This window comes from Hordeum vulgare, chromosome 4H, assembly GCF_904849725.1.
Source record: "Hordeum vulgare subsp. vulgare chromosome 4H, MorexV3_pseudomolecules_assembly, whole genome shotgun sequence".
NCBI classification, from domain to species: Eukaryota; Viridiplantae; Streptophyta; class Magnoliopsida; order Poales; family Poaceae; genus Hordeum; species Hordeum vulgare.
The window spans coordinates 121871843-121896855 of record NC_058521.1 but is presented as its reverse complement, the minus strand read 5'-3'; the positions used below and the strand labels follow the sequence as shown (position 1 = coordinate 121896855).

Below are 25013 nucleotides of genomic sequence, written 5' to 3'. Positions count from 1 at the left end.
AACGTTTTGATGCTTGTCCTTGTTTCCTTACAAGAAAATATGCTTGGCTGTGCATTGCAATTTGCAAGAAGAGAGGTTCCGAATTCTTGCCTACAAATTTTCTGTGCAACTATTTGGTTAAATCTTGCATCGGCAAATTGATATACAAATTTAAATTTTTTTGTTGCCTCATAAGTCAGACCAAAATGAATGAGAAAATAATTTTCTACTTTATTAGATGTGCAACGCACGTGCCAGTTTACTAGTTTTACGCAAACAGCAACAGGTCATTACACTCTTCAAGAGAGGAAGGCAGGGTCATCGCTGGGCTATGCCACATAGGCTTTTACTGTATCGATTTTACCGTACGTACATAGGGAAGCAAAATAAGAAGCCAGCGATTGGATTGCTTCCTTTACCCAGGAAGGCAGCTCCGCATTGGGTCGCATGCGCACGTCTTCTTCTCCACCTCTCCCCACATGCCACCAGCCATAGCCGCCTACTCCTCTCCCCTGCTTGTTTCCCCCCTTTCGGCCAAGATCCACAGGCCACCCCTCTACCTCTTCTTTGTCTTGAGCAAGAAGATGACTCCGTTCTAGGCGATGGCTCCGGTGCCACCTCCCTTGAATGAGGGATCTCGCCGACATAATCTCCCGACATGGCAAGGAGGAGAGGGAGGAGGATGTCGTCCACCGCGTGGCGCGGCAACCCAGTGCTGGTCAACGGGGATGGTGCCGCCTAACAAGGACGGCGACTGCACCGTCTCACGAGGACGGCGGCTGCGCTGGCAGACAAGATCAAGTTGTTGCTCGTCAACATCACTGACATCAGGTAAGTCAGAGATCAAACTCCCACCAGTATCGATTATTTACCTTCGCTTCACCATCGTTTTCATGGCGTTATTCTAAACATTTTGTTGATGTTTGCAGATCCATAGCAAATATAGGAGCTCCAGCAAGGCCTTGATGAGTAAACAACATGCCTACTACTCCGTTTGCTTGATCAGCCTCTCTGTTGTGTTGATTGGCCATTTTAGAATTTCATTTGGGCAACCTCGCCAACTGGATCATGACTGATTTCAGCAATCAGCAGTAGCAGGTCCACAGTGCCTGATAACAGAAGAAGGCGTTGCGGCCATTCAATTTTGTCTACATACATAATTACATATATAGCTGTCGCATCACTTGAATTTAGATCGATATTCATGGATTTGTTGGCGTGCTTGCTTGTGTTTTGTGCTATGGAAAACATGCATGTGCTCTGCAGGTTCACAACGAGTCCATATGCCACACAACATTTGGGAGGGTGTCCGATTTCATTGAACCAGTCCATATTCGACACAACGTTTATCATTCAATCTATTATTTATTTTTACTTTATGCAAAAGTAGAGTATATTATGTTTGATATGTTTATCTGTTTTTAGTTAACAGAAAGGGATAATCAACGTGTTTTTACTCTTCTGTGTGTAATTTAAGAGCAAAAACTGTTGTTTTTTGCACTTTCTTTACCCCCTCTTTCCACCTACTAACTTTCCTATTTTCTCAGTGAAAGCCTTATCCTAAATAATAATTCGATGCCATCTGTTATGAGCGATAGGCCGGGGCTAGGCCTCCTTTTCAAAAAAAAAACTTTTATGAGCGATGGTGCACTGCAATGATCTATACATTTAGGTGAGCATCTCTGTTCAGTTCTTTTCTTACTATCATTTTGATTCAAGTATGCGTAGAATTTAGTCCGGATGTCTCACACAAAACAATTACTGATGTCCAATGCATTGAGGCTGACTCAGGTTGTAAGCGGGCGAGATGCGGCTAGCAGGAGCAAACATTTTTAACGGGCCACCTCAGCTGCCCGCCTCACACCGCTTAATTATTAGCGGACAATGTGATAGTCTGCATATGCCTCATAAAACTGTGAGGCATATTTATCATAGTTAGCTGCTCTGCTTTGTCACAAAAAATAGTGAAGGACAGAGCATCGGTTGGGTCAGCAGCCTAGGAACAGTGCATCGATCTGGATAGCGAGAGAAAAATGAAGCGATATTTCCACGCAACCTTTTCCTTTGCTATGAAGGAAGCTGTCCACACACGAACGTCATCCTCTCGCTAGCTTCTCCATCAGACCACGCACGTCAAAGGGGACTGATATTTCTACCTAGAAAATTTTAGTGGGCTTACCTTCAATTGATAGGACATATGAAATAAATTAGATCTAAGTAAATCTATTACACTAATACAAAGACATTGAGTTGTTTTTCATAAATTTTCTGAACTGTCTTAGAGGAAGCAGACATGCAATACCAATGAAGCCGAGTCGTTGACGCTTCGGTATGAACCGAGGGCTTAGACCATCTCGTCGCTATGACACGTCTTACATGCAAAGCTCTTAAGCAACGACTGATCTATTCAATGTTGTCACAGCAATAAGAGTTGTCAGTATTTCTTCTTTTCTATACTATAAATACAAACATGCATGCTACACTATTTTTGAACAAATTGTAATGGGTGACCTTCCTTACATCTACAACCGGTGTAATGGATTTGACCTCATAATTTCTCTACTGCCTTTGTGTTCATATAGATGCTCGTTTTCCAAACAAACACATCAATGCAGTCACTTTTATATACATGGACTCGTATAATCTTAGTATTTCTGGGCTTATCCATCTGGCTTGTTGATACATATGAATAACATTAATATCACATCCATGAGCAAATGAATGAATGTCATAATGCGGACCAAACGAGCTAGCTGAATAGACAGTAGCAAACCTTGCACCGCAGATAAACGCCTGAGGAGCTGCGCAATGGAATTACATGAAAGGTGACCTCACCTACATAAATGTTTCCTTTATTATGTTTATTGATGTATGTATGCCTGCGGATCCTAAAAATATTTATATTTAGTTAAAATCTTTTCCTATGAAGTTTCTATGCTATATAAGAATGTTGGCATGAAATATTCGAGGGCATATGGATTATAAATAAGATAGGTGCGCATCGGACCGCCTAAGATATGCGCCCTAAGATATGCGCCAAGGGCGCGTCCCTACCACTAGTACACACAAACAAACGATGAATTGCGAGGAGATAACAAATACACAAACAGCAACAGGTCATCCACACAAACACAAGCTTGATTTTGCGGGGAAATACCAAATACTCCTACAAGCTATGCCTGAATACATTTTCTACAGAGAAGCATGATGAATCTACAAAGCTAGCAGTCTGAAGGGTATATTCGATTTATACCTCCATAATTTCACGGAAACAGCAACAGGTCATTCACATAAACACATGCTGAATTTTTTGCGGGGAGATACCAATACTCATATTTCAAGCAGTTCGCTTTCAATACTAGTACAACATATAAAATACATAAAATATGGAATCTAGAGAGAAGGAAATGCTGGCCCCTGCTAATATAGGAACTGCTACACTAGGGGATCTAATAATTGCCAGCAAAGCACAAGAAAAAGTCCAAGGTAGTATCAGAATGGGCGCTAACAAGTGGCAGGGGCATACCCCTAGCATAAGGACTAATAGGTAAAAATGGGATTGAAATGCTCCCTCCGTCATGGTTTAGAAGGCGTGCATGTAAATTCTCTAACCTAAACGGTTATTGATTGACTGTAAAATGAGTTAAAAAATAGCATTCACACTACGCATGCATATAGAAATAGTACAACGGAGTACTAATTAGCTGCTAGGAGTAAATACAATGCGCTTGTGTGTTGTGGAAATGCCCGTAACTGTGCCTTCTAAACCGTGACGGAGTTAGTACTAGAATGGGAATGGGAGCTAACAAGGGACAAGGGCATACCGCTAGCATAAGGCCTAATAGGTAAAAATGGGATTGTGTCAAAATGGGCATTACAAACAATCACAAGAGACCGAGCGAAATGCTGACAGTAAAAAACAAAAACTTCCCAAGAGAACCGAGGAAATGCTGACCGTCTGCTAATCTAGGTAGAAAGTGCATTAAAATAAAACCCCAAGGCCAAAGCAGAAGGCACATAAACTGGATCATGAAACACCATAACTAAGACATCATATCAGCAACAACGATGACAGAAACATGCATGACCTCTGAACAATATCTAGTGGATAGAGATCCATTATTCTTGGCGGTGAAATGCAGAAACAGGAGACGAAGCTATAAGAAACTGTGAAATAACAGCAGCAGAAGTATTAACCTACAAAACTAGCAGCCTGAGGGCATGTTTGATTCATTGCTCCAAAATGTACCAAAAAGTTTTGGTCAATAAAAGTGTGGGATGGTTGGCAAATTTTCCATTATAAACCAAATACTTGTTCCAAGTAATGCCTAGGATATCTTAACTCTTGTTACACGCAACAACAGGTCAAAGCAGTTAAGAAAACTTTATCTGAACGTCCAGTTTCATCATTAACATAATACTCCGTATAAACATAACAATTGTCAGCACAGAGAGCAAAAATGAATGATTCCATTGTTATTTCAGAATGGGCGCTAACAAGAGGCAGGGGATTACCGCTAGCATAAGGTCTAAGAGGTAAAGAATGGGATTGCATAAAAATGGGCATTAATCAAGTTGAAAACTACCAAGCATATGGCGGTCAAGTCTGGTTGCACGGTAAAAGCAAAGCTTCCCAAGAGACAGGAAGAAATGCTGACTGTAAAAGCAAAACTTCCCAAGAGACCCAGGACATGCCGACCATCTGCTAATCTAGGTAGAAAGTGAATTAAAACAACCACCCTAAGGCCAAAGCAGAAGGCATATAAACTGGGTCATGAATAACCATATTAGCATCAATGATGACAGCAACATGCATGATCTCTGAACAATTTCTAGTTGACAGATATGCCTAATCTTGGAGGTGGAAATACAGATACATGGAGGAACCAAAGCCATAAGACACTGTAAGATCACAGCAACAGAAGCATGAATCTACAAAGCTAGCAGCCTGAGGTCATGCTTGATTTATAGCTTCAGAATGTACCAAAATAAATTGTTCAGAGATCAAACATGAACCTACAGCATATAAATGGTTGGCAAATTTTCCAATACAAATCAAACATTTAAACAAAGAAATGACTGGCATATCATAACTTCTATTATCTAGCACAAAGCTTGTACCATCTGTTATACTACCAAAAATCACGCGCAAACAGAACGAAGTAATTCAGAAAACTTCATCCAAACATCCAGTCTCATCATTAACACAAGATAAACATAACATAATCCCATTAACTAGGCATAAAGCAAAATGATACTGCACGGGCACCTGACAATCCATTTCATTGACCAAAAGATGGGAAACTACTAGCCGCAAAAGGTAGATAGATAAGTAGACAGGCAGTACGCCACCACCGCCATACCCAAGAGGTGATCTGGCAGTAGATCAACGGTAAGACTTCTGGAAACGAGCACGGGCGCCACGACCGCCGAACTTCTTGGGCTCGCAGCGGCGGGGGTCGGCGACGAGAAGCGTCCGGTCGTAGCGGCCGAAGATCTCCTTCACCTCCTTCTTGGCGGCCTCATCGACGTACTTCTGGTAGTAGGCGACGAGCGACTTGGCGATGGCCTGACGGATGGAGTAGATCTGGCTCGTCTTCCCGCCGCCGCGGACGCGGATGCGCATGTCGATGTCCTTGAAGCGCGACCTCCCGGCGAGCAGGATAGGCTCGAAGGCCTTGAGGCGGAGCATCTCGGGGCGGATGAGCTCGATGGGCGCGCCGTTGACCTTGATGAGGCCGCGACCGGGCTTGCAGTAGGCCACGGCGACAGCGGTCTTCTTCCGGCCGAAGCACTGGACGGTGCCAGGCGTCGGGCGAGTGAGAACGGCTGCCATGGTGGTTGCGGCCGTCTGCTTGGTTGCTGTGAGCGCGGCGGTGTGCTTGGTTGCTGTGTGCTCGGCGGCGCGGCGGCGCGGGTCGGGGTTTTGGGCGGCGGCGCGGAGACGCGACGAAGACGACGAGAGATCGTTTATATAGCGTCGAGGCGTTAGGGTTTCGGGCATCAGTATCTATGATATGTAGGACCAGGCTGAAAGCGTCTGGGCTTAGATGAATCAGTTGGACTTTATGTGGGCCTTGAACACAGTGGCATCTTTCGGCCTGTGGGGGGGGGGGAGCTAGGGTTTCGCCCCGATCACTGTTTGATCAAATCTGGGCAGGTTTTTCTATGTGTTGCTATGGTGGATGCGGCCCAATGTTTTTCTTCGTGTCGGGCTGTAGTCTATTGTTTGGGCCTCTTTTCTTCTACTGGTGGCCCGTTTCTTCTGGCCCGTTATGGCTATCTACACCTGCGGCCCACTGCATTGTTGCCTACAAGAGCCGGTGCCCCTTTTATCTATTTAAAATAAATGTTTTCCTTTTTAAAAAATATATATATATATTATAGTATATTTTTTAAAAAAATCTCATGTTGTTATTAAATTTTTTATTTTCCTACCTTGAGTTCTTTTTTGCATTTTTTTCGTGTAGCTCTTTGCTATCATCTATTATCAGTTTTCAAGTCGGTGTTTCAACTATAGGTTTTTAAATTGGATTGGTACTACAAGTTTTAAAGAGAGGTTGCAATTGCAGGTTTAGAGAAACGCAAGTAAAAAAATTCAGAACGTGGTCGCAACTGCAAGGTTTTGTGAGGGTTGCAATTGTAAGTTTTTAAAATGGAATCACAATTGCAAGTTTTTAATAAGGATCGTAACTGTAAGTTTTTAAAATGAGATCCCAAGTACAAGTTTTTTGTGAGGGTCGCATTTGCAAGTTTTTAATATGGGATCGCAACTGCTTATTTTTCATGGGATCGCAGTAGCAAGTTTTTATCATGGGGTCACAACTGCAATTTTTTAGTTGGAGTCGTAACTGCATGTTTTTTGAAATGGCGCGCAACTACATATTTTTCAAGTGAGGAATGGAGGTCACAACTTCATGTTTTTAAAAGGGGCCGCTACTATAAGTTTCAAATGGGGTCGCAACCGCAGTTTTTCGAGGAGGGTCACAACTACATGTTTTTCAAATAGGGCCGTAACCGCTGGAGGGTCGCAACTTCATGTTTTTTAAATAGGGTCACAATTACAAGTTTTCAAGGAGGGTCGGAACTGCATGCTTTTAAAATAGGGTTGCAAGTGCATGTTTTAGTGAGAGTTGCAACTGCAAGTTTTCAAAATAAGATTGCAACTTCTTGTTTTCTAATGGATCACAATTGAAAGTTTTGTAATGGGGTCATAACTCCATGTTTTCATAATAAGGTCACAAGTGCACGTTTTCAAAAGGGGTTCATGGATAATTACAAGCACCACAATACATGTGCAACTCGTGCGTCCCATTTTTCCTTTCTTTTTTTTGTAGAAAATGATACTTATCTCATGTATGTGGATAGTGTGCAACTTCATGTTACCTAACTCGGCATAATTGTAATTGCAAAATACACACACTATTTGATGCATGCTGAAGGCACAATTGCTCACTGTAGTGGTTTTGATAATTGATCACAACATATGCATCATTGGACTAATATGTTTATCCAAGTATATTTCAGAAAAGTTTAAAAAATGCTTTGACTAAAGGCCTATGTGGAGATGCCCCTTGATGCAAGAAAGGAATATGATTGGCTTAAGCTTCAAGCTAGAAGACTCTTCATTTTATATTTGTGAGAAATCATTTTTGAGTCCATAGGAAAGCCAATACTATTAAAAGGGGGTGAGGTATTAAAATAAACCGGTTGCTCAGGTGCTCAAAGTTAGCCACCAAAATACTGAGTAATTTTTCCCACATAACTATTCTATTTATTTCCACATACTCAAATTTGGTGCCACCAACTTTCCTATTTCGGCCCCATCGAGTTTTACCTCACACAGAACCCTAGCCATTCCCATCAAATAGGTGCAACCGAAACTATGTCGGTGCCACCGAGTTCATGGTGACCAACTTTCTGTTGCCTTGATGCACAAAATCGGAATTTCCGAGTTTGAGTAACGGTGTCACCGAGTTGTGTCATGTAACCGTTAGCCACCTTTTCGGTGCCATCGAGTTGTGTATATCGGTCCAACCGAGATTCAAAAGTTAGTGCCTTTTGTACAAGTCGGTACCATCGAGTTTATGACTTTGGTGTCACCGAGTTTGCCACTTTAGGTGTAACGGTTGGATTTTGTGTGCTGCCTCTGTATACCCCTTCACCCACCTCTCATTCGTGGTGGAAGGAGTGAGAACACACACTTTATTTCCAAATCCATTTTCTGAGAGAGAGCCTCCTACTCATGTGTTGAGACCATGATATTCCAATCCAATCATTTGAAACTTGATCTCTAGCCTCTCGAAACTGCTTTCTAGCAAATCAATCTCTCCTATCCATGCCTATTCTGTGAGTGAGTGATTTTGTGTTGAGAAGACTATGTTTAGAAGCACAAGAGCAAGGAGTTCATCGTTCTACCACATATATTACCTTTTGGAGGGTGGTGCCTCCTAGATTGGTTAGGTGTCGCTTGAGAGCCTCATACTTCGTGTTGTGGAGTTAAACCAAGATGTTTGTAGGGCAAGGACATAGCCTACTTCGCGAAGATCTACCGTGAGTAAGGCCAGTCCTTCGTGGGCGGAAGCCGTGGTGGAATAGACAAGGCCGCTTCTTCGTGGACCCCTTGTGGGTGGAGCCCTCCATGAACTCTCGTAGCCGTTATCCTCTGTGGGTTGAAGTCTCCACTAACATGGACGTACGATAGCGCCACCTATCGTAACCATGCGAAAAATCGTCGTGTCAACCTCATGCATTTGATCTCCCTACCTTACTCCTTGCCTTTACACTTGCATGTTTTACCTTCCGCTGCTACGCTCTTAGAACTGCGTGTGTAGAGTGTACTTGACCTATCATAACTGCCCCTCAACTAAAATTAGAAAAAGACAAAAAAAAATCTTGTCAAATAGTCTAATCACTCCCTCCCTCTAGACATACTTCCGATCCAACACATGCCCGATTTAGGAAAACATTTTTATCCCACTACTTGTATGTACACCCCGCTATAATTGATTTCTTAAATAACAACACCATTCTAAGTATCATCCTTCCTTCAAGTTGTTTTCTCATACAGTCATTATTATTTTTTCCTCATGATTAGTCAATCTTATTTGTGCAGCCGCTACATGGAAAAACTAGATTCAAGTTGTTTTTTACTAAGAAAAAAATAAATTATTACATCACAATTCATATAATAAGGACACGCTACGTCTTTTGTATAGGAATCTTTAGTGGTCGGAGTAGTTGAAGCTAACAAGTCATTACGTAATGTCGTGGGTTTGACCCACATTTTTTTGCTTTTTTCTTTTTTCTTTTCTCATTTCTTTTCAAAAAGATGCGACGTGCAACAACAAGAGCAAAAAATAGTTATTGGACCGGGTAGATGGGATGCACATCAACAACAATCAAAAACATGAAATGCGAGACCGAAAGAATAAAATGACGGGCTAGAGAAAACAAGCAGGTTAAATACAAATACAATGATATTATGTGAAAGTAACCATACAAAATTTCAGCTAGCTGAGTTCTAGGCGCCCCCTGATCATTGTATGTATGGTGGGAGCAACACCCGATCACACGCCTCATGATCACAAATTGGACCATGTCATCGCATGCATACACAAGTGACAAAACTAATGTTGTGGGCAAGAATATTTTGTATTTTTCATTTTTTAAATGTTTTATCTCTTAAATAAAAAAACGATTGAAAAACATTTTTCACCATTAAAAACATCGTGATGAGATCTTCCAAACTAGACTAGACCTCATCCCGATATCTTTCGATGACTTCTTTTTTTAAGTTGTCATGTCTATTACACATAAATTGTCATCATGATTACATTAAAGTTTACTTGAGATATTTAACTACTTTTTTCCACATTTGAAATAAATTTTGACATGTTATAAAAAAATATTAAGAAACTAAACTTTACATAATGAAATACTAAAATTTGTCATGATCAACGAAATAGTTTTAACATGGTTCATTAATAAAAAATAAATATATCATTAATTATTTTAAAAATACATGGTCAGCGGCTTAAATTTTCCATAAACCATAAATTACAATTGCCATGGTGAATTACTTAAATTTGCCATCATACATGCACTATAATTTGTCATGGTTTATATAAAAAATATTTTCCATGTTCAAAATCATAGAATTGCCATGGTCAAAATACTACAATTATCATGATCTATAAATTGAACTTTTCATGAAGAATTACTAAAAATTGACATGATCCATTAATTGAATTTGTCGTGGTTAATTACTAAAAAATTCATGGTCAATTAATAAAAATTACTGTGGAAAATAGTTGAAATAAAATGATACCTTTAAATCTAGAAGATAAAGCTAGATGAAACATCTCACGACAACTTGATTGTAAAAAAAATGACAACTTCGGTGTAAATATCATGGCAACTTTTCGCCACAAAAAAAGTCGCCAAAACATATCAATATGGGATCATCTTTTAAAGACCTCGTCGAGATGGATTTAATGATGAAAATGGATTTTTAATTAGGTTTTTTATTTAAGAGATAAAATATTTTTAAGTCTAAAAAACTCAAAAAATATTAATATCATATGTTTGATGTGGCAAGATGGAGGGTTATAAAATTGTGTGGACCATGTTGCCTCGTGCTACACGTGTGGGCATTATCATTCAGGTTATTTTTAGCAAATTATTAAAGATGAGTGTCAATTCTAGGTATCGGTTATTTTTTAGGGGTCAAGACAAGTTTTATTGCTCAAAATTCACATGGTGTGGGATAGAAAAAGGACCATGGGACTGGACCAATCATACATGTCGCTCCGTCCCTGATCAAGAGAATGAGAAAACTTGGCTAAACTATAATCTTGAATGTGTTTGGTTGCCCACAAAATCGTAACCACGCCCGTTGCATGCAACATATTTTTGGTCTTGGGCTATTTGATTACCTGCAAATACTGCTTGGCCTCCATAGCATGATTCTTAAAGCACCTCTCGGCCTGGCTCGCTAGGAACGGCCAAATCGTCAGTTTCTACCGAGCTAGGGTCGAGCGATGCTCTGGAGTGCACGTGTGTACCTTTGATTGTACGTGTTTGCACGTGATCACCTCCTTAATCGTGGCAAAACCGTGTGCGCACTCGTCGTGGCCTACTTGCTTGCCCCGTTGCCCTGGCAGACCCGTTGTCGCTCACGCCGCCACTCCTCGTTCCCAGGGAAGCGACCCCTCCCTCCCATCTCGATCCGGCCATATCTAGCCACCACCGCCGTCTACTTCCTCTCGGCTTCTTCACGTTTGGGTTCGGATCTGGAGGCGGCGAGGTGTGCCACAAGGGTGAATTGGCGGCCAGCGGCATGAGGGAGGCATACGCCCGGTACGAGAGCAGCGGCCATAGTCAACAATGTCGTCACCATGGCCATCGCACATCAACCATGACTGACCGCTTCGCGTCTCCGTGCCCACCCACCTTGCGCCCGTCTTTGAGGAGGATAAAAGGGGCCTCGGGGGAGCGGAGAAGGCCAGTAACGATGGCTTTGCCACAAATACTATGCCAGCTATATGATCATGCAAAACAATATGACGATGAACACACAAGTCATGAGACTTAAATGGTGGAAGTTGCATGGCAATATGTCTCGGAATGGCTATGGAAATGCCATGATAGGTAGTTATGGTGGCTGTTTGAGGAAGATATAAGGTGGCTTATGTGCAACAAAGCATATCATGCCGTGGGGTTTGGATGCACCGGTGAAGTTTGCATCGATCCTCGAGGTGAGAGTGGGCAATGCACGGTACCGAAGAGGCTAGCAAATATGAGGAGGTGAGAGTGCGTACATCCATGGATTCACATTAGTCATAAAGAATTCACATACTTTTTGCAAAGCTTTATTAGCTCTCTCGAAGCAAAGTGCTACTCGCATGCCCCTAGGGAGGAGGTTGGTAGGAGTTAACCATCGTGTGCCCCCAAGCTAAACAACACTAGGATTTCAATGACGAATAAGAATGCTCACACATCATCACCATGCCATTACCCATATTTAGATGAACATCAAGTTAACACCCATTAACTATCGTTATTTGTACTAACCAAAAACCATGCACTCACGCGCTTTCATATTACCACATCAATATCATTAACCCATAATTTCTCTTTTATGTGCTACATGAAGGTTTTGATTATGTGTTCCTTGAATACCTATTATTTTTGGACTAATATTACAACCCATTGATACGTCTCCAACGTATCTACTTTCCAAACACTTCTACCCTAATTTTGGCCTCTAATTTGCATGACTTCAATGAAACTAACTCGGACTAACGTTGTTTTCAACAGAACTACCTTGGTGTTATTTTTGTGCATAAATAAAGTATTTTCATAATCGAATGAAATTTTTTGTTATTATTTCTAATATTTATAAGGATTTATGGAGCGAAGACGTGTCAGAGGGGAAGTGTGAGGGGCCACAAGCCAACATGGCTCCCCCCAAACCGCACCCTAATGGTTTGTGGGGCCCTCAAGGCTTCTTTGACCCTAATTCCACTCCTATAAATTCATATTCTCCGAGAAAAAAAAGGAGACAAGTTTTCATCTCTTTCTATGAGACGGAGCCACCGCCACCTCATGTTATTCCTCCGGAGGGCTGATGTGGAGTCCGTTTGGGGCTCCGAGAGGGGGATTCGTCGCCGTCGTCATCACCAACCCTTCTTCATAAACACTACCATGATGCTCACCACCGGGGGTGAGTAATTCCTTTGTAGGATTGCTGGACAGCGGTGAGATTGGATGAGATCGATCATCTAATCGAGTTAAGTTTGATAGGGCTTGATCCCTAGTATCCATTATGTTCTGAGATTGATCTTACTATGACTTTGTTATGCATAATGCTTGTTACACTTGTTCTGAGATCCCTAGTATCCACTACGAGTTTTACATATATTGAATCTTCCTAAGTTACTACTCTTGCTGCTACTGTCACACTTGCTACTTAACTACTATTGTTACTACCGTTACTACTATTACCAAAATTGCTGCAATCATTGTTATTGTTGCTACTATCAGTTGTTGTGTTACTAAATATTTACTGCACAAAGATATCCCAAGTGTTGTGGAATTGACAACTCAACTATTACGGCCAATGAATATTCTTTGTCTCCCCTTGTGTGGAATCAATAAATTAGGGTGAAATACTACCCGTGAAGAATGTCGCGATCCCCTATACTTGTGGGTTACCAAGACCTTTTTGTGGCACCGTTGCCGAGGAGCATAGCTCTATATTGTGTTGAATTGAGGATATGCAAATTCCATTATGAAGAATCTGAAAGATAATCGAGCCAAGATCGTCCCTTCCGACACGAGAGGAGGTAAGGAGTTCTCATCTAGCTTTGCTTTTGATTCACCTGTTGTTTTTAATCAGCTTGTTACACTGGCACCTGTTGTTCGACCCGATATTCCACATGAATTTGATGATGCTACTTTTGAAATTAATGATGATATTATTGCTACACATGATGAAACTGAAACAGTGCCACTGAGTGAAATACTTGATTTCCATATTTCTAGAGCTAGTGAACTTGAAAATACTGAAACTAATGAAGACTTTGAATTACTTGCTACACCCGACCTTATAATAGATATGAATTGCCTTATGTACGTGAAGTAGCTAGGGACTTTCTTGCTTGTAATGATATAGATGATTTGAAGAAATTACTAGGCAAACTAAAAGAAAAAACTATGAGGGATAAAATGAAATATGATACTAAATTTGCTACTTCTCCTATACTTGTTGCTCATAAGGGCTATGAATTTGGTATAGACCCTGAACTGATTCCTGTAGTGGAATATGATCCTTTCCATGGCTATGAAAATGAAACTATGGTAGAACACCTTATGAAACTGAATGATATTGTTGCCTTGTTTACTAATGTTGAAAAGATACGATATTATTATATCCTTAAGCTCTTTCCTTTCTCGTTGAAAGGCGAGGTCGAGGAATGGTTCCTATCTCTTACTCATGGTTGTATGCATAGTCCCCAAGATATGCTCTATCATTTTTCTAAAAAATATTTTCCTGCTCATAAGAAACAAGCTGCCTTACAGGAAATATTTCACTTCACACAAAGTAAAGAAGAGAATCTCCATCAAGTTTGGGGGAGGCTTTTCCAGTTACTAAGAGCTTTGCGTGATTGTCCTCTTAAGAAAAATGAAATTCTGGATATCTTTTATAATGGACTAATAGACCCTCCTAGGGATTGCCTAGATAGTTGTGTTGGTTGTGTTTTCAGGGAAAGAACAATTGAACAAGACGAAAAGCTATTAAACAATATGCTGCAAAATGTTGATGATTGGGCACTCCCTGAACCACCACCTTAACCTATCCAAAAGAAGAGAGGTATTCTATTTCTCAGCCCTCAAGATATGCAAGAAGCAAAAAGAACTATGAAGGAGAAACGTATTAAAATTGAGGATATTAATGAATTACCACCGATCGAAGAAATGCATGGACTTGATATCCAGACACATGCCGTAAATGTAAACTCTCTTCGTTCCTTTAATAAGAATGATATACCTTATGCTAAGACTCCTGATCAATGCATGTATGAATTTGATAATTACATTGTTAAGCAAGAGCACTCCAATAACTATGTTAAGGATCAATTGATGAATAATGCCATGATGATAGATCGTTTGACTGACTTGATGTTTAGAATTCCTAATGATGTGAAAGGTCTAGGTAAATATGTCTCTATTGTTCACATCCAACTAGATCAAGTAGCTAAGTCACAAAATGATTTGCTTACCGAGATGAATAATATTAATGATCATGTTGTTAGAGTAGTGACTAGAGGAGTAGAATGACTCAAGAGCCTCTTTATCCCAAAGTTCACCCTGAAAGAATTAAACATAATTCTCAGCGAATGAGTGATGATACACTTAGTCCTTCTAATAAGAAAAAGAAAAGGAAAAATGATAGGACTTTCCATGCTTCTAGTGAACTTGATATAGAAAAACCTGTAGAGAATCACAATGATGTTTCTATTTTTGGTGCTGAGACACAATCCGGTAGTGAACATGCACCTAGTGATAATGAAAATGAAGGTGAGAATAATAGGGTGCATGTAGATGTTCCACCGGGTAGTAATAAATAAGATGATAATGATATACAAATAGAACCTGTTGACAATCTTCATAACCCACCTCCTAAGAATAAACGCTATGATAAGAGAGACTTTGTTGCTAGAAAACATGGTAAGGAAAGAGAACCATGGGTTCAAAAGCCTATGCCATTCCCTCAAAAGTCTTCCAAAAGTAGGGATCATGAAGATTTTGAACGCTTTACTGAAATGATTATACCTGTGTTTTTGCATACTGGCTTGACTGATATATTGAAAATGCCTCTATATGCTAAGTATATGAAGGTTATTATTACCAACATAAAAAAGGAGACCCAAAACTAAAATTGCCACCATGCTTGCTAATTATCATTTTCATGATGGAGTACCTAAGAAGATGGGAGATCCAGGTATCCCCGCTATACCTTGCTCCATTAAGATAAATTATGTCAAAACTGCTTTATGTGATCTAGGAGCCCGTGTTAGTGTTATGCCTTTCTCCCTTTATAAAAGACTTGAATTGAATAAGGTTACACCCAGTGAGATATTTTTCCAAATGGCTGACAAATCCACTGCTCTACCTATTGGAATTTGCGAGGATGTTCCTGTTGTGGTTGCAAATGTTACTATATTAACATACTTCGTTATTATCGATATGCCCGAGGACGACAATATGTTGGTCATCCTTGGTAGACCCTTTTTAAATACTGCAAGCGCTGTTATTGATTGCAGCAAAAGCAAGGTTACCTTCAATGTCAACGACAAGCAGCATACCATGCATTTTTGGAAGAAGCAAATTTTGGTTAATAATATTAATGTTATTGAGCCTGCTGCCCCGGTCATCATCGGAGACTTTCAAATCCCTCTACCTACTCGAAGGAAAAGAAGTACTATAATCTTGTTGTTGGGGATATGCAAATCCCCATTGAGGTAACTTAGTGCCATAGGAAAGTTGTTCAGTTTCATGTTAATCAGAGTCAGTTATAACTTATTAATAAGACTTGATCAACCTTATTAATGGATCCTCTTCTAAATACATGAGATTGATGAATTTAGTTTTCACAACCCTTTATACCCCAAGTTTGTTCACTGTTCTTTTATGTGTATAAAAATAAAATGCCATGACTTTCCTGTTTTCTGAGCTTTCCGTGCATTAGAAAAATGACACGAAAATAAAAAGCCTCATATTGCCACCCAATTTCACGAGGATTCAACCTGGGGCATGATACATCTCCAACGTATCTATATTTTGTTATTATTTCATGCTACTTTTTGTATCAATCTTATATACTGTAGAGGCCATTTTATATCATTTATAGGTGTTGGAAATATGCCTTGGAGGCAATAATAAATTGGTTATCATTATATTGTTGGGTAACGTAGCATAAATTCAAAAAAATTCCTACGCATATTCAGATCTTCCTATGGAGAGACCAGCAACAAGAGAGGGGTGAGTGCATCTTCATACCTTTGAAGATCGCTAAGCGGAAGCGTTGCTAGAACGCGGTTGATGGAGTCGTACTCGCGGTGATTCAGATCGCGGTGAGATTCGATATAGTGCCGAACCACGGCACCTCCGCGTTCAACACACGTGCAGCCCGATGACGTCTCCCGCACCTTGATCCAGCAAGGAGGAGAGAGAGGTTGGGGAAGATCTCCGGCAGCACGACGGCGTGGTGTTGATGGAGAGACGAGGTCTCCCGGCAGGGCTTCACCAAGCACCATGGGAGGAGGAGGACGGACGGGAGCAGGGCTGCGCCGAGAGGAGAAGAAACCGTGTGCAAAACAGCCCCAAGCCCCTAGGTATTTATAGGAGGAGGGGAGGGGGTGCCACCCCTAGGGTTTCCCCCTAGGTGGTGCGGCAGCCCCCCCCCCCAAATGGGAGGTGCGGCGGCTTGGGCAGGGGGAGGGGGTGGCGCACCAGTTAGGTGGGCCTTAGGCCCACCAGCACCAGGGTTTCCCCCCTTTCTCTCCCTCCTGCGCCTTGGGCCTCTTGTGGGAGGCGCACCAACCCACTTTGGGCTGGTTTCCCTCCCCCTTTTGGCCCATGCTACCTCTTGGGCCTGGTGGCCCCTCTCGGTGGACCCCCGGGACCATTTCCGGTGGTCCCGGTACGCTACCGGTGATGCCCGAAACATTTTCGGTGTCCAAAACCATCAATCCTATATATCAATCTTTACCTCCGGACCATTCCGGAGCTCCTCGTGACGTCCAGGATCTCATCCGGGACTCCAAACAACTTTCGGTAACTTCGTATAACATTTCCCTATAACCCTAGCGTCATCGAACCTTAAGTGTGTAGACCCTGCGGGTTCGGGAAGCATGCCGACATGTCCGAGACGTTCTCCGGCCAATAACCATCAGCGGGATCTAGATACCCATGGTGGCTCCCACACGTTCCACGATGATCTCATCGTATGAACCACGATGTCAAGGATTCAATCAATCCCGTATACAATTCCCTTTGTCTGTCGGTATAGAACTTGCCCGAGATTCGATCATCGGTATACCTATACCTTGTTCAATATCGTTACCGGTAAGTCTCTTTACTCGTTCTGTAGCACGTCATCGAGTGACAAACTCCTTAGTCACATTGAGCTCATGATGATGTTCTGCCGAGTGGGCCCAGAGATACCTCTCCGTCACACGGAGTGACAAATCCCGATCTTGATTCGTACCAACCCAACAGACACTTTCAGAGGTACCCGTAGTGCACCTTTATAGTCACCCAGTTACGTTGTGACGTTTGATACACCCAAAGCACTCCTACGGTATCCGGGAGTTTCACAATCTCACGGTCGAAGGAAAAGACACTTGACATTAGAAAAGCTTTAGCATACGAACAATACGATCTAGTGCTATGCTTAGGATTGGGTCTTGTCCATCACATCATTCTCCCAATGATGTGATCCCGTTATCAATGACATCTAATGCCCATGATCAGGAAATCATGATCATATATTTATCAACAATCTAGCCAACTAGAGGCTTGCTAGGGACACATTGTGATCTATTTATTCACACATGTATTACTGTTTCCTGTTAATACAATTATAGCATGAACAATAGACGATTATCATGAACAAGGAAATATGATAATAACCATTTTATTATTGCCTCTAGGGCATATTTCCAACATTCTCCCACTTGCACTAGAGTCAATAATCTAGTTACATTGTGATGTATCGAACACCCATAGCATTATGGTGTTGATCATGTTTTGCTCGAGGAAGAGGTTTAGTCAACGGGTCTGCAACATTCAGATCCGTGTGTACTTTACAAATATATATTACTCCACTCTGGACATGGTCCTGGATGGAGTTGTAGCGGCGTTTGATGTGCTTGGTCTTCCGGTGAAACCCGGGCTCCTTGGCTATGGCAATGGCCCCAGTGTTATCACAGAAGAGCGTCATTGGACCGGACGCGCTTGGAACCACTCCAAGGTCGGTGATGAGCTCCTTCATCCAAATTCCTTCATGAGCCGCTTCTGAAGCAGCTATGTACTCCACTTCACATGTAGATGCTGCCACGACTTCTTGCTTGATGCTGCACCAGCTCACTGCCCCACCGTTCAAAACATATACGTATCCGGTCTGTGACTTAGAATCATCCGGATCTGTGTCGAAGCTAGCATCGACGTAACCCTTTACGACGAGCTCTTCGTCACCTCCATAAACGAGAAACATCTCCTTAGTCCTCTTCGGGTACTTAAGGATATTCTTGACCGTTGTCCAGTGTTCCATACCGGTATCATTTTGGTACCTCCGTACCAAACTTATGGCAAGGTTTATATCAGGTCTGGTACACAGCACGACATACATCAGAGAGCTTATGGCTGAAGCGTAGGGGACAATACTCATCTTCTCTCTATCTACTGCCGTGGTCGGTGACTGAGTCTTACTCAATCTCATACCTTGCAAAACTGGCAAGAACCCTTTCTTTGAGTTTTCCATATTGAACTTCTTCAATATCTTGTCAAGGTATGTACTTTGCGAAAGACCTATGAGGCGTCTCGATCTATCTCTATAGATCTTGATGCCTAATATGTATGCAACTTCTCCAAGGTCCTTCACTGAAAAACTCTTGTTAAAATAGGCCTTTATGCTCTCCAACATCTCTATATTATTCCCCATCAATAATATGTCATCCACATACAGTATGAGGAAAGCTAGAGAGCTCGCACTCACTTTATTGTACAGACAGGCTTCTCCATAAACCTGTATGAACCCAAACGCTTTAATCACCTCATTAAAGCGAATGTTCCAACTCCGAGATGCTTGCACCAGCCCATAGATAGAGCGTGGAGCTTGCACACTTTGTTAGCACCCTTAGGGTCGACAAAACCTTCTGGTTGCATCATATACAACTCTTCCTTAAGATTCCCGTTAAGGAACGTTGTTTTGACGTCCATTTGCCAAATTTCATAGTCATAAAAGGCCGCAATTGCTAACATGATTCGGACTGACTTCAGCTTCGTTATGGGAGAGAAAGTCTCTTCGTAGTCAACTCCTTGAATTTGTCGAAAACCCTTTGCGACAAGTCGAGCTTTATAAATGGTCACATTACCGTTTGCATCAGTCTCCTTCTTGAAGATCCATTTATTTTCTATGGCTCGCCGGTCATCGGGCAAGTCCACCAAAGTCCATACTTTGTTCTCATACATGGATCCTATCTCTGATTTCATAGACTCAAGCCATTTGTTGGAATCCGGGCCCCCATTGCTTCTTCATAGTTCGAAGGTTCACCGTTGTCTAACAACATGATTTCCATCACAGTCTTGCCGTACCACTCTGGTGCGGAGCATGCCCTTGTGGACCTTCGCGTTTTAGTAGTAACTTGATCTGAAGCTTCATGATCATTATCATTAACTTCCTCTTCAGTTGGTGTAGGCGCCACAAGAACAATTTCCCGCGTTGTGCTACTTTCCTGTTCGAGAGGGGGTGTAATTAGCTCATCAAGTTCTACTTTCCTCCCACTTACTTCTTTCGAGAGAAACTCTTTCTCTAGAAAGGATCTGTTCTTGGCAACAAAGGTTTTACCTTCGGATCTAAGATAGAAGGTATACCCAATAGTTTCCTTAGGGTATCCTATGAATACACATTTCTCCGCTTTAGGTTCGAGCTTCTCTGGTTGAAGTTTCTTCACATAAGCATCGCAGCCCCAAACTTTAAGAAACGACAACTTAAGTTTCTTGCCAAACCATAGTTCATACGGTGTCGTCTCAACGGATTTAGACGGTGCCCTATTTAAAGTCAATGTTGCAGTTTCTAATGTGTATCCCCAAAATGATAGCGGTAAGTCGGTAAGAGACATCATAGATTGTACCATATCTAATAAAGTGCGATTACGACGTTCAGATACTCCGTTGCGTTATGGTGTGCCACGTGGCATCAGTTGTGAAACGATTCCACACTTTCTTAGGTGTGTGCCAAACTCGTGACTCAAATATTCTCCTCCACGATCAGATCGTAGACACTTAATTTTTCTGTCACGTTGATTCTCAACCTCATTCTGAAATTCCTTGAACTTTTCAAACGTCTCAGATTTGTGCTTCATCAAGTAGATATACCCATACCTACTCAAATCATCGGTGAGAGTGAGAACATAACGGTAGCCACCGCGAGCTTCAACGTTCATTGGACCACACACATCAGTATGTATTATTTCCAATAAGTCGGTCGCTCTCTCCATTATACCTGAGAATGGAGTCTTAGTCATCTTGCCCATGAGGCACGGTTCGCATGTGTCAAATGATTCAAAGTCAAGAGACTCTAATAGTCCATCAGTATGGAGCTTCTTCATGCGCTTAACACCGATATGACCAAGGCGGCAGTGCCACAAGTATGTGGGACTATCATTATCAACTTTACATCTTTTGGTACTTACACTATGAATATGTGTAACATCACGATCAAGATTCATCAATAATAAACCATTCACCAGCGGAGCATGACCATAAAACATATCACTCGTATAAATAGAACAACCATTATTCTCTGACTTAAATGAGTAGCCGTCTCGCATTAAGCAAGACCCTGATACAATATTCATTGCTCAAAGCTGGTACTAAATAACAATTATTAAGGTTTAAAACTAATCCCTATGGTAGATGTAGAGGTAGCGTGCCGACGACGATCACATCGACCTTGGAGCCATTCCCAACGCGCATCGTCACCTCGTCCTTGGCCAGTCTCCGCTTATTCCGCAGTTCCTGCTTTGAGTTGCAAATGTGAGCAACAGCACCGGTATCAAATACACACAAGCTACTACAAGCGCTGGTAAGGTACACATCAATAACATGTATATCACATATACCTTTAACGTTGTCGGCCTTCTTGTCCGCTAAATACTTGGGGCAGTTCTGCTTCCAATGACCTTTTCCCTTGCAATAGAAGCACTCAGTCTCAGGCTTGGGTCGATTCTTTTTCTTCTTCCTGGCATCTAGCTTACCGGGCGCGGCAACGACTTTGCCGTCTTTCTTGAAGTTTTTCTTACCCTTGCCCTTCTTGAAACTGGTGGTCTTGTTGACCATCAACACTTGATGCTCTTTCTCGATTTCTACTTCTGCAGACTTGAGCATCGAGTACAACTCGGGAATGGTCTTCTCCATCCCTTGCATGTTGTAGTTGAACACAAAACCTTTGTAGCTTGGTGGGAGAGACTGGAGGATTCTGTCAATTATAGCATCATCCAGAAGTTCGACTCCAAGTGAAGTCAGACGACCGTGTAACCCAGACATTTCGAGTATGTGCTCACTGACAGAACTGTTCTCCTCCATCTTACAGCTAAATAACTTGTCGGAGACTTCATATATCTCAACACGGGCATGAGCTTGAAAAACCAGCTTCAGCTCTTGGAACATCTCATATGCACCTGTTGCTCAAAACGCCTTTGGAGCCCCGTTTCCAAACTGTATAACATGCCACACCTAACCACAGAGTAGTCATCACTCCGCGTTTGCCAGACGTTCAGAATGTCCTGGGCTGCTGCGGGAGCGGGAGGGCCACCTAGCGGCGCATCAAGGACATAAGCCTTTTTAGCTGCTTCAAGGATGAGCTTCAAGTTTCGGACCCAGTCGACATAGTTGCTACCATCATCTTTCAGCTTGTTTTTCTCTAGGAATGCGTTGAAATTGAGGTTGATGTTGGCCATCTACAATATTTGTAAAGACAACTTTTAGACTAAGTTCAGGACAATTAAGTTCATTTAATCAAATTAAGTATGAACTCCCACTTAAATCAACATCCCTCTAGTCATCTAAGTGATACATGATCCATGTTGACTAACCCGTGTCCGATCATCACGTGAGACGGACTAGTCATCATGGTGAGCAACTTCATGCTGATCGTATTCAACCATACGACTCATGTTCGACCTTTTGGTATTTGTATTGGAGGTCATGTCTGTACATGCTAAGCTCGTCGAGTCAAGCTAGGTGTTTCGCATGTGTAAATCTGGCTTACACCCATTGTATGCGAATGTTAGAATCTATCACACCCGATCATCACGTGGTGCTTTGAGACAACGATCCTTCACAACGGTGCACACTTAGGGGAATATGTTCTTGAAATTTTAAGAGTGATCATCTTATTATGCTACCGTCGTTCTAAGCAATAAGATGAAAAACATGATAAACATCACAATGCAATCATGTAGTGACATGATATGGCCATTATCATATTTGCTCTTTTGATCTCCATCTTCAGGCAACGCAAGATCATCACTGTCACCGGCGTGACACCATGATCTCCATCATCATGTCTCTGTGAAGTCGTCACGCCAACTACTACTATCACTACTACTATATCTAACCGTTAGCAATGAAGTAAAAGTAGTAATCACATGGCGTTGCATCTCATAAAATAAATTAAGACAACTCCTATGGCTCCTGCTGGTTGTCATACTCATCGACATGCAAGTCGTGAAACCTATTATAATAACATGATCATCTCATACATCATACATGTAACATCTCAACTTTGGCCATATCACATCACATGTCAAACCCTGCAAATTTTACGTGGCTGAATTGGGTTTCTAGCAAGAACGCCTTCTTACCTACGTGACAGCCACACCGATGATATGCCAAATCTATTTACCCTTCATAAGGACACTTTTCATCAAATCCAATCCGACTAGAGTAGGAGAGACAGACACCCGCTAGCCACCTTTATGCACGGTGTGCATGTCTGTCGGTGGAACCAGTCTCACGTAAGCGTACGTGTAAGGTCGGTCCAGGCCGCTTCATCCCACAATACCGCCAGAAAAGAATAAGACTAGTAGCGGCAAGCAATTGACAAATCATCGCCCACAACCTTTTGTGTTCTACTCGTGCATAGAATCTACGCATAGAAAACCTTGCTCGGATGCCACTGTTGGGTAACGTAGCATAAATTCAAAAAAAATCCTACGCATATTCAGATCTTCCTATGGAGAGACCAACAACGAGAGAGGGGTGAGTGCATCTTCATACCTTTGAAGATCGCTAAGCGGAAGTGTTGCTAGAACGCGGTTGATGGAGTCGTACTCGCGGTGATTCAGATCACGGTGAGATTCCGATCTAGTGCCGAACCACGGCACCTCCGCGTTCAACACACGTGCAACCCGGTGACGTCTCCCGCACCTTGATCCAGCAAGGAGGAGGGAGAGGTTGGGGAAGATCTCCGGCAGCACGACGGCGTGTTGTCGATGTAGAGACGAGGTCTCTCGACAAGGCTTTGCCAAGCACCGTGGGAGGAGGAGGAAGGAGGGGAGCAGGGCTACGCCGAGAGGAGAAGAAACTGTTGGAAATATGCCCTAGAGGCAATAATAAATTAGTTATTATTATATTTCTTTGTTCATGATAATCGTTTATTATCCATGCTATAATTGTATTGATTGGAAACACAATACTTGTGTGGATACATAGACAAAACACTATCCCTAGTAAGCCTCTAGTTGACCAGCTCGTTAATCAAAGATGGTCAAGGTTTCCTTACCATAGGCAAGTGTTGTTACTTGATAACGGGATCACATCATTAGGAGAATCATGTGATGGACAAGACCCAAACTATGAACGTAGCATATTGATCGTGTCGTTTTATTGCTATAGTTTTCTGCGTGTCAAGTATTTGTTCCTATGACCATGAGATCATATAACTCACTGGCATCGGAGGAATACCTTGTGTGTATCAAACGTCACAACGTAACTGGGTGACTATAAAGATGCTCTACACGTATCTCCGAAGGTGTCCGTTGAGTCAGTATGGATCAAGAATGGGATTTGTCACTCCGTGTGACGGAGAGGTATCTCGGGGCCCACTCGGTAATACAACATCACACACAAGCCTTGCAAGCAATGTGACTAAGTGTAAGTCACGGGATCTTGTATTACGGAACGAGTAAAGAGACTTTCCGGTAACGAGATTGAAATAGGTATGCGGATACCGATGATCAAATCTCGGGCAAGTAACATACCGAAGGGCAAAGGGAATGACATACAGGATTATATGAATCCTTGACACTGAGGTTCAACTGATAAGATCTTCGAAGAATATGTAGGATCCAATATGGGCATCCAGGTCCCGCTATTGGATATTGACCGAGGAGTGTCTCGGGTCATGTCTACATAGTTCTCGAACCTGCAGGGTCTGCACACTTAAGGTTCGGTGACGTTTCAGTATAGTTGAGTTATAGGTGTTGGTAACCAAAAGTTGTTCGGAGTCCCAGATGAGATCCAGGACGTCACGAGGAGCTCCGGAATGGTCCGTAGGTAAAGATTGATATACAGAAAGTCCTATTTTGTGCACCGCAAAAGTTTCGGGCTCATCGCTAGTGTACCGGGAGTGCGGGGAGGGGTGCCGGGGACCATCGGGAGGGGTGTCACGCCCCAAGTGGTCTCATGGGCTATGCTAAGATATAAACCAACCCTTAGTGGGCTGGAATAAGTTCCCACTA

At 42.2% G+C, this 25013-nt stretch overlaps 1 protein-coding gene across 1 annotated transcript; it reads right to left on the bottom strand.

The window, feature by feature from the left end:
• Nucleotides 1–5155: 5155 nt before the first annotated feature.
• Nucleotides 5156–6010, bottom strand: LOC123448101 (40S ribosomal protein S16-like). The gene has a single exon (XM_045124870.1). It carries the CDS (start codon nt 5981–5983, stop codon nt 5366–5368), a length of 618 nt encoding a protein of 205 aa, XP_044980805.1. The 5' UTR covers nt 5984–6010; the 3' UTR covers nt 5156–5365.
• Between the last annotated feature and the right edge of the window lie 19003 nt (nt 6011–25013).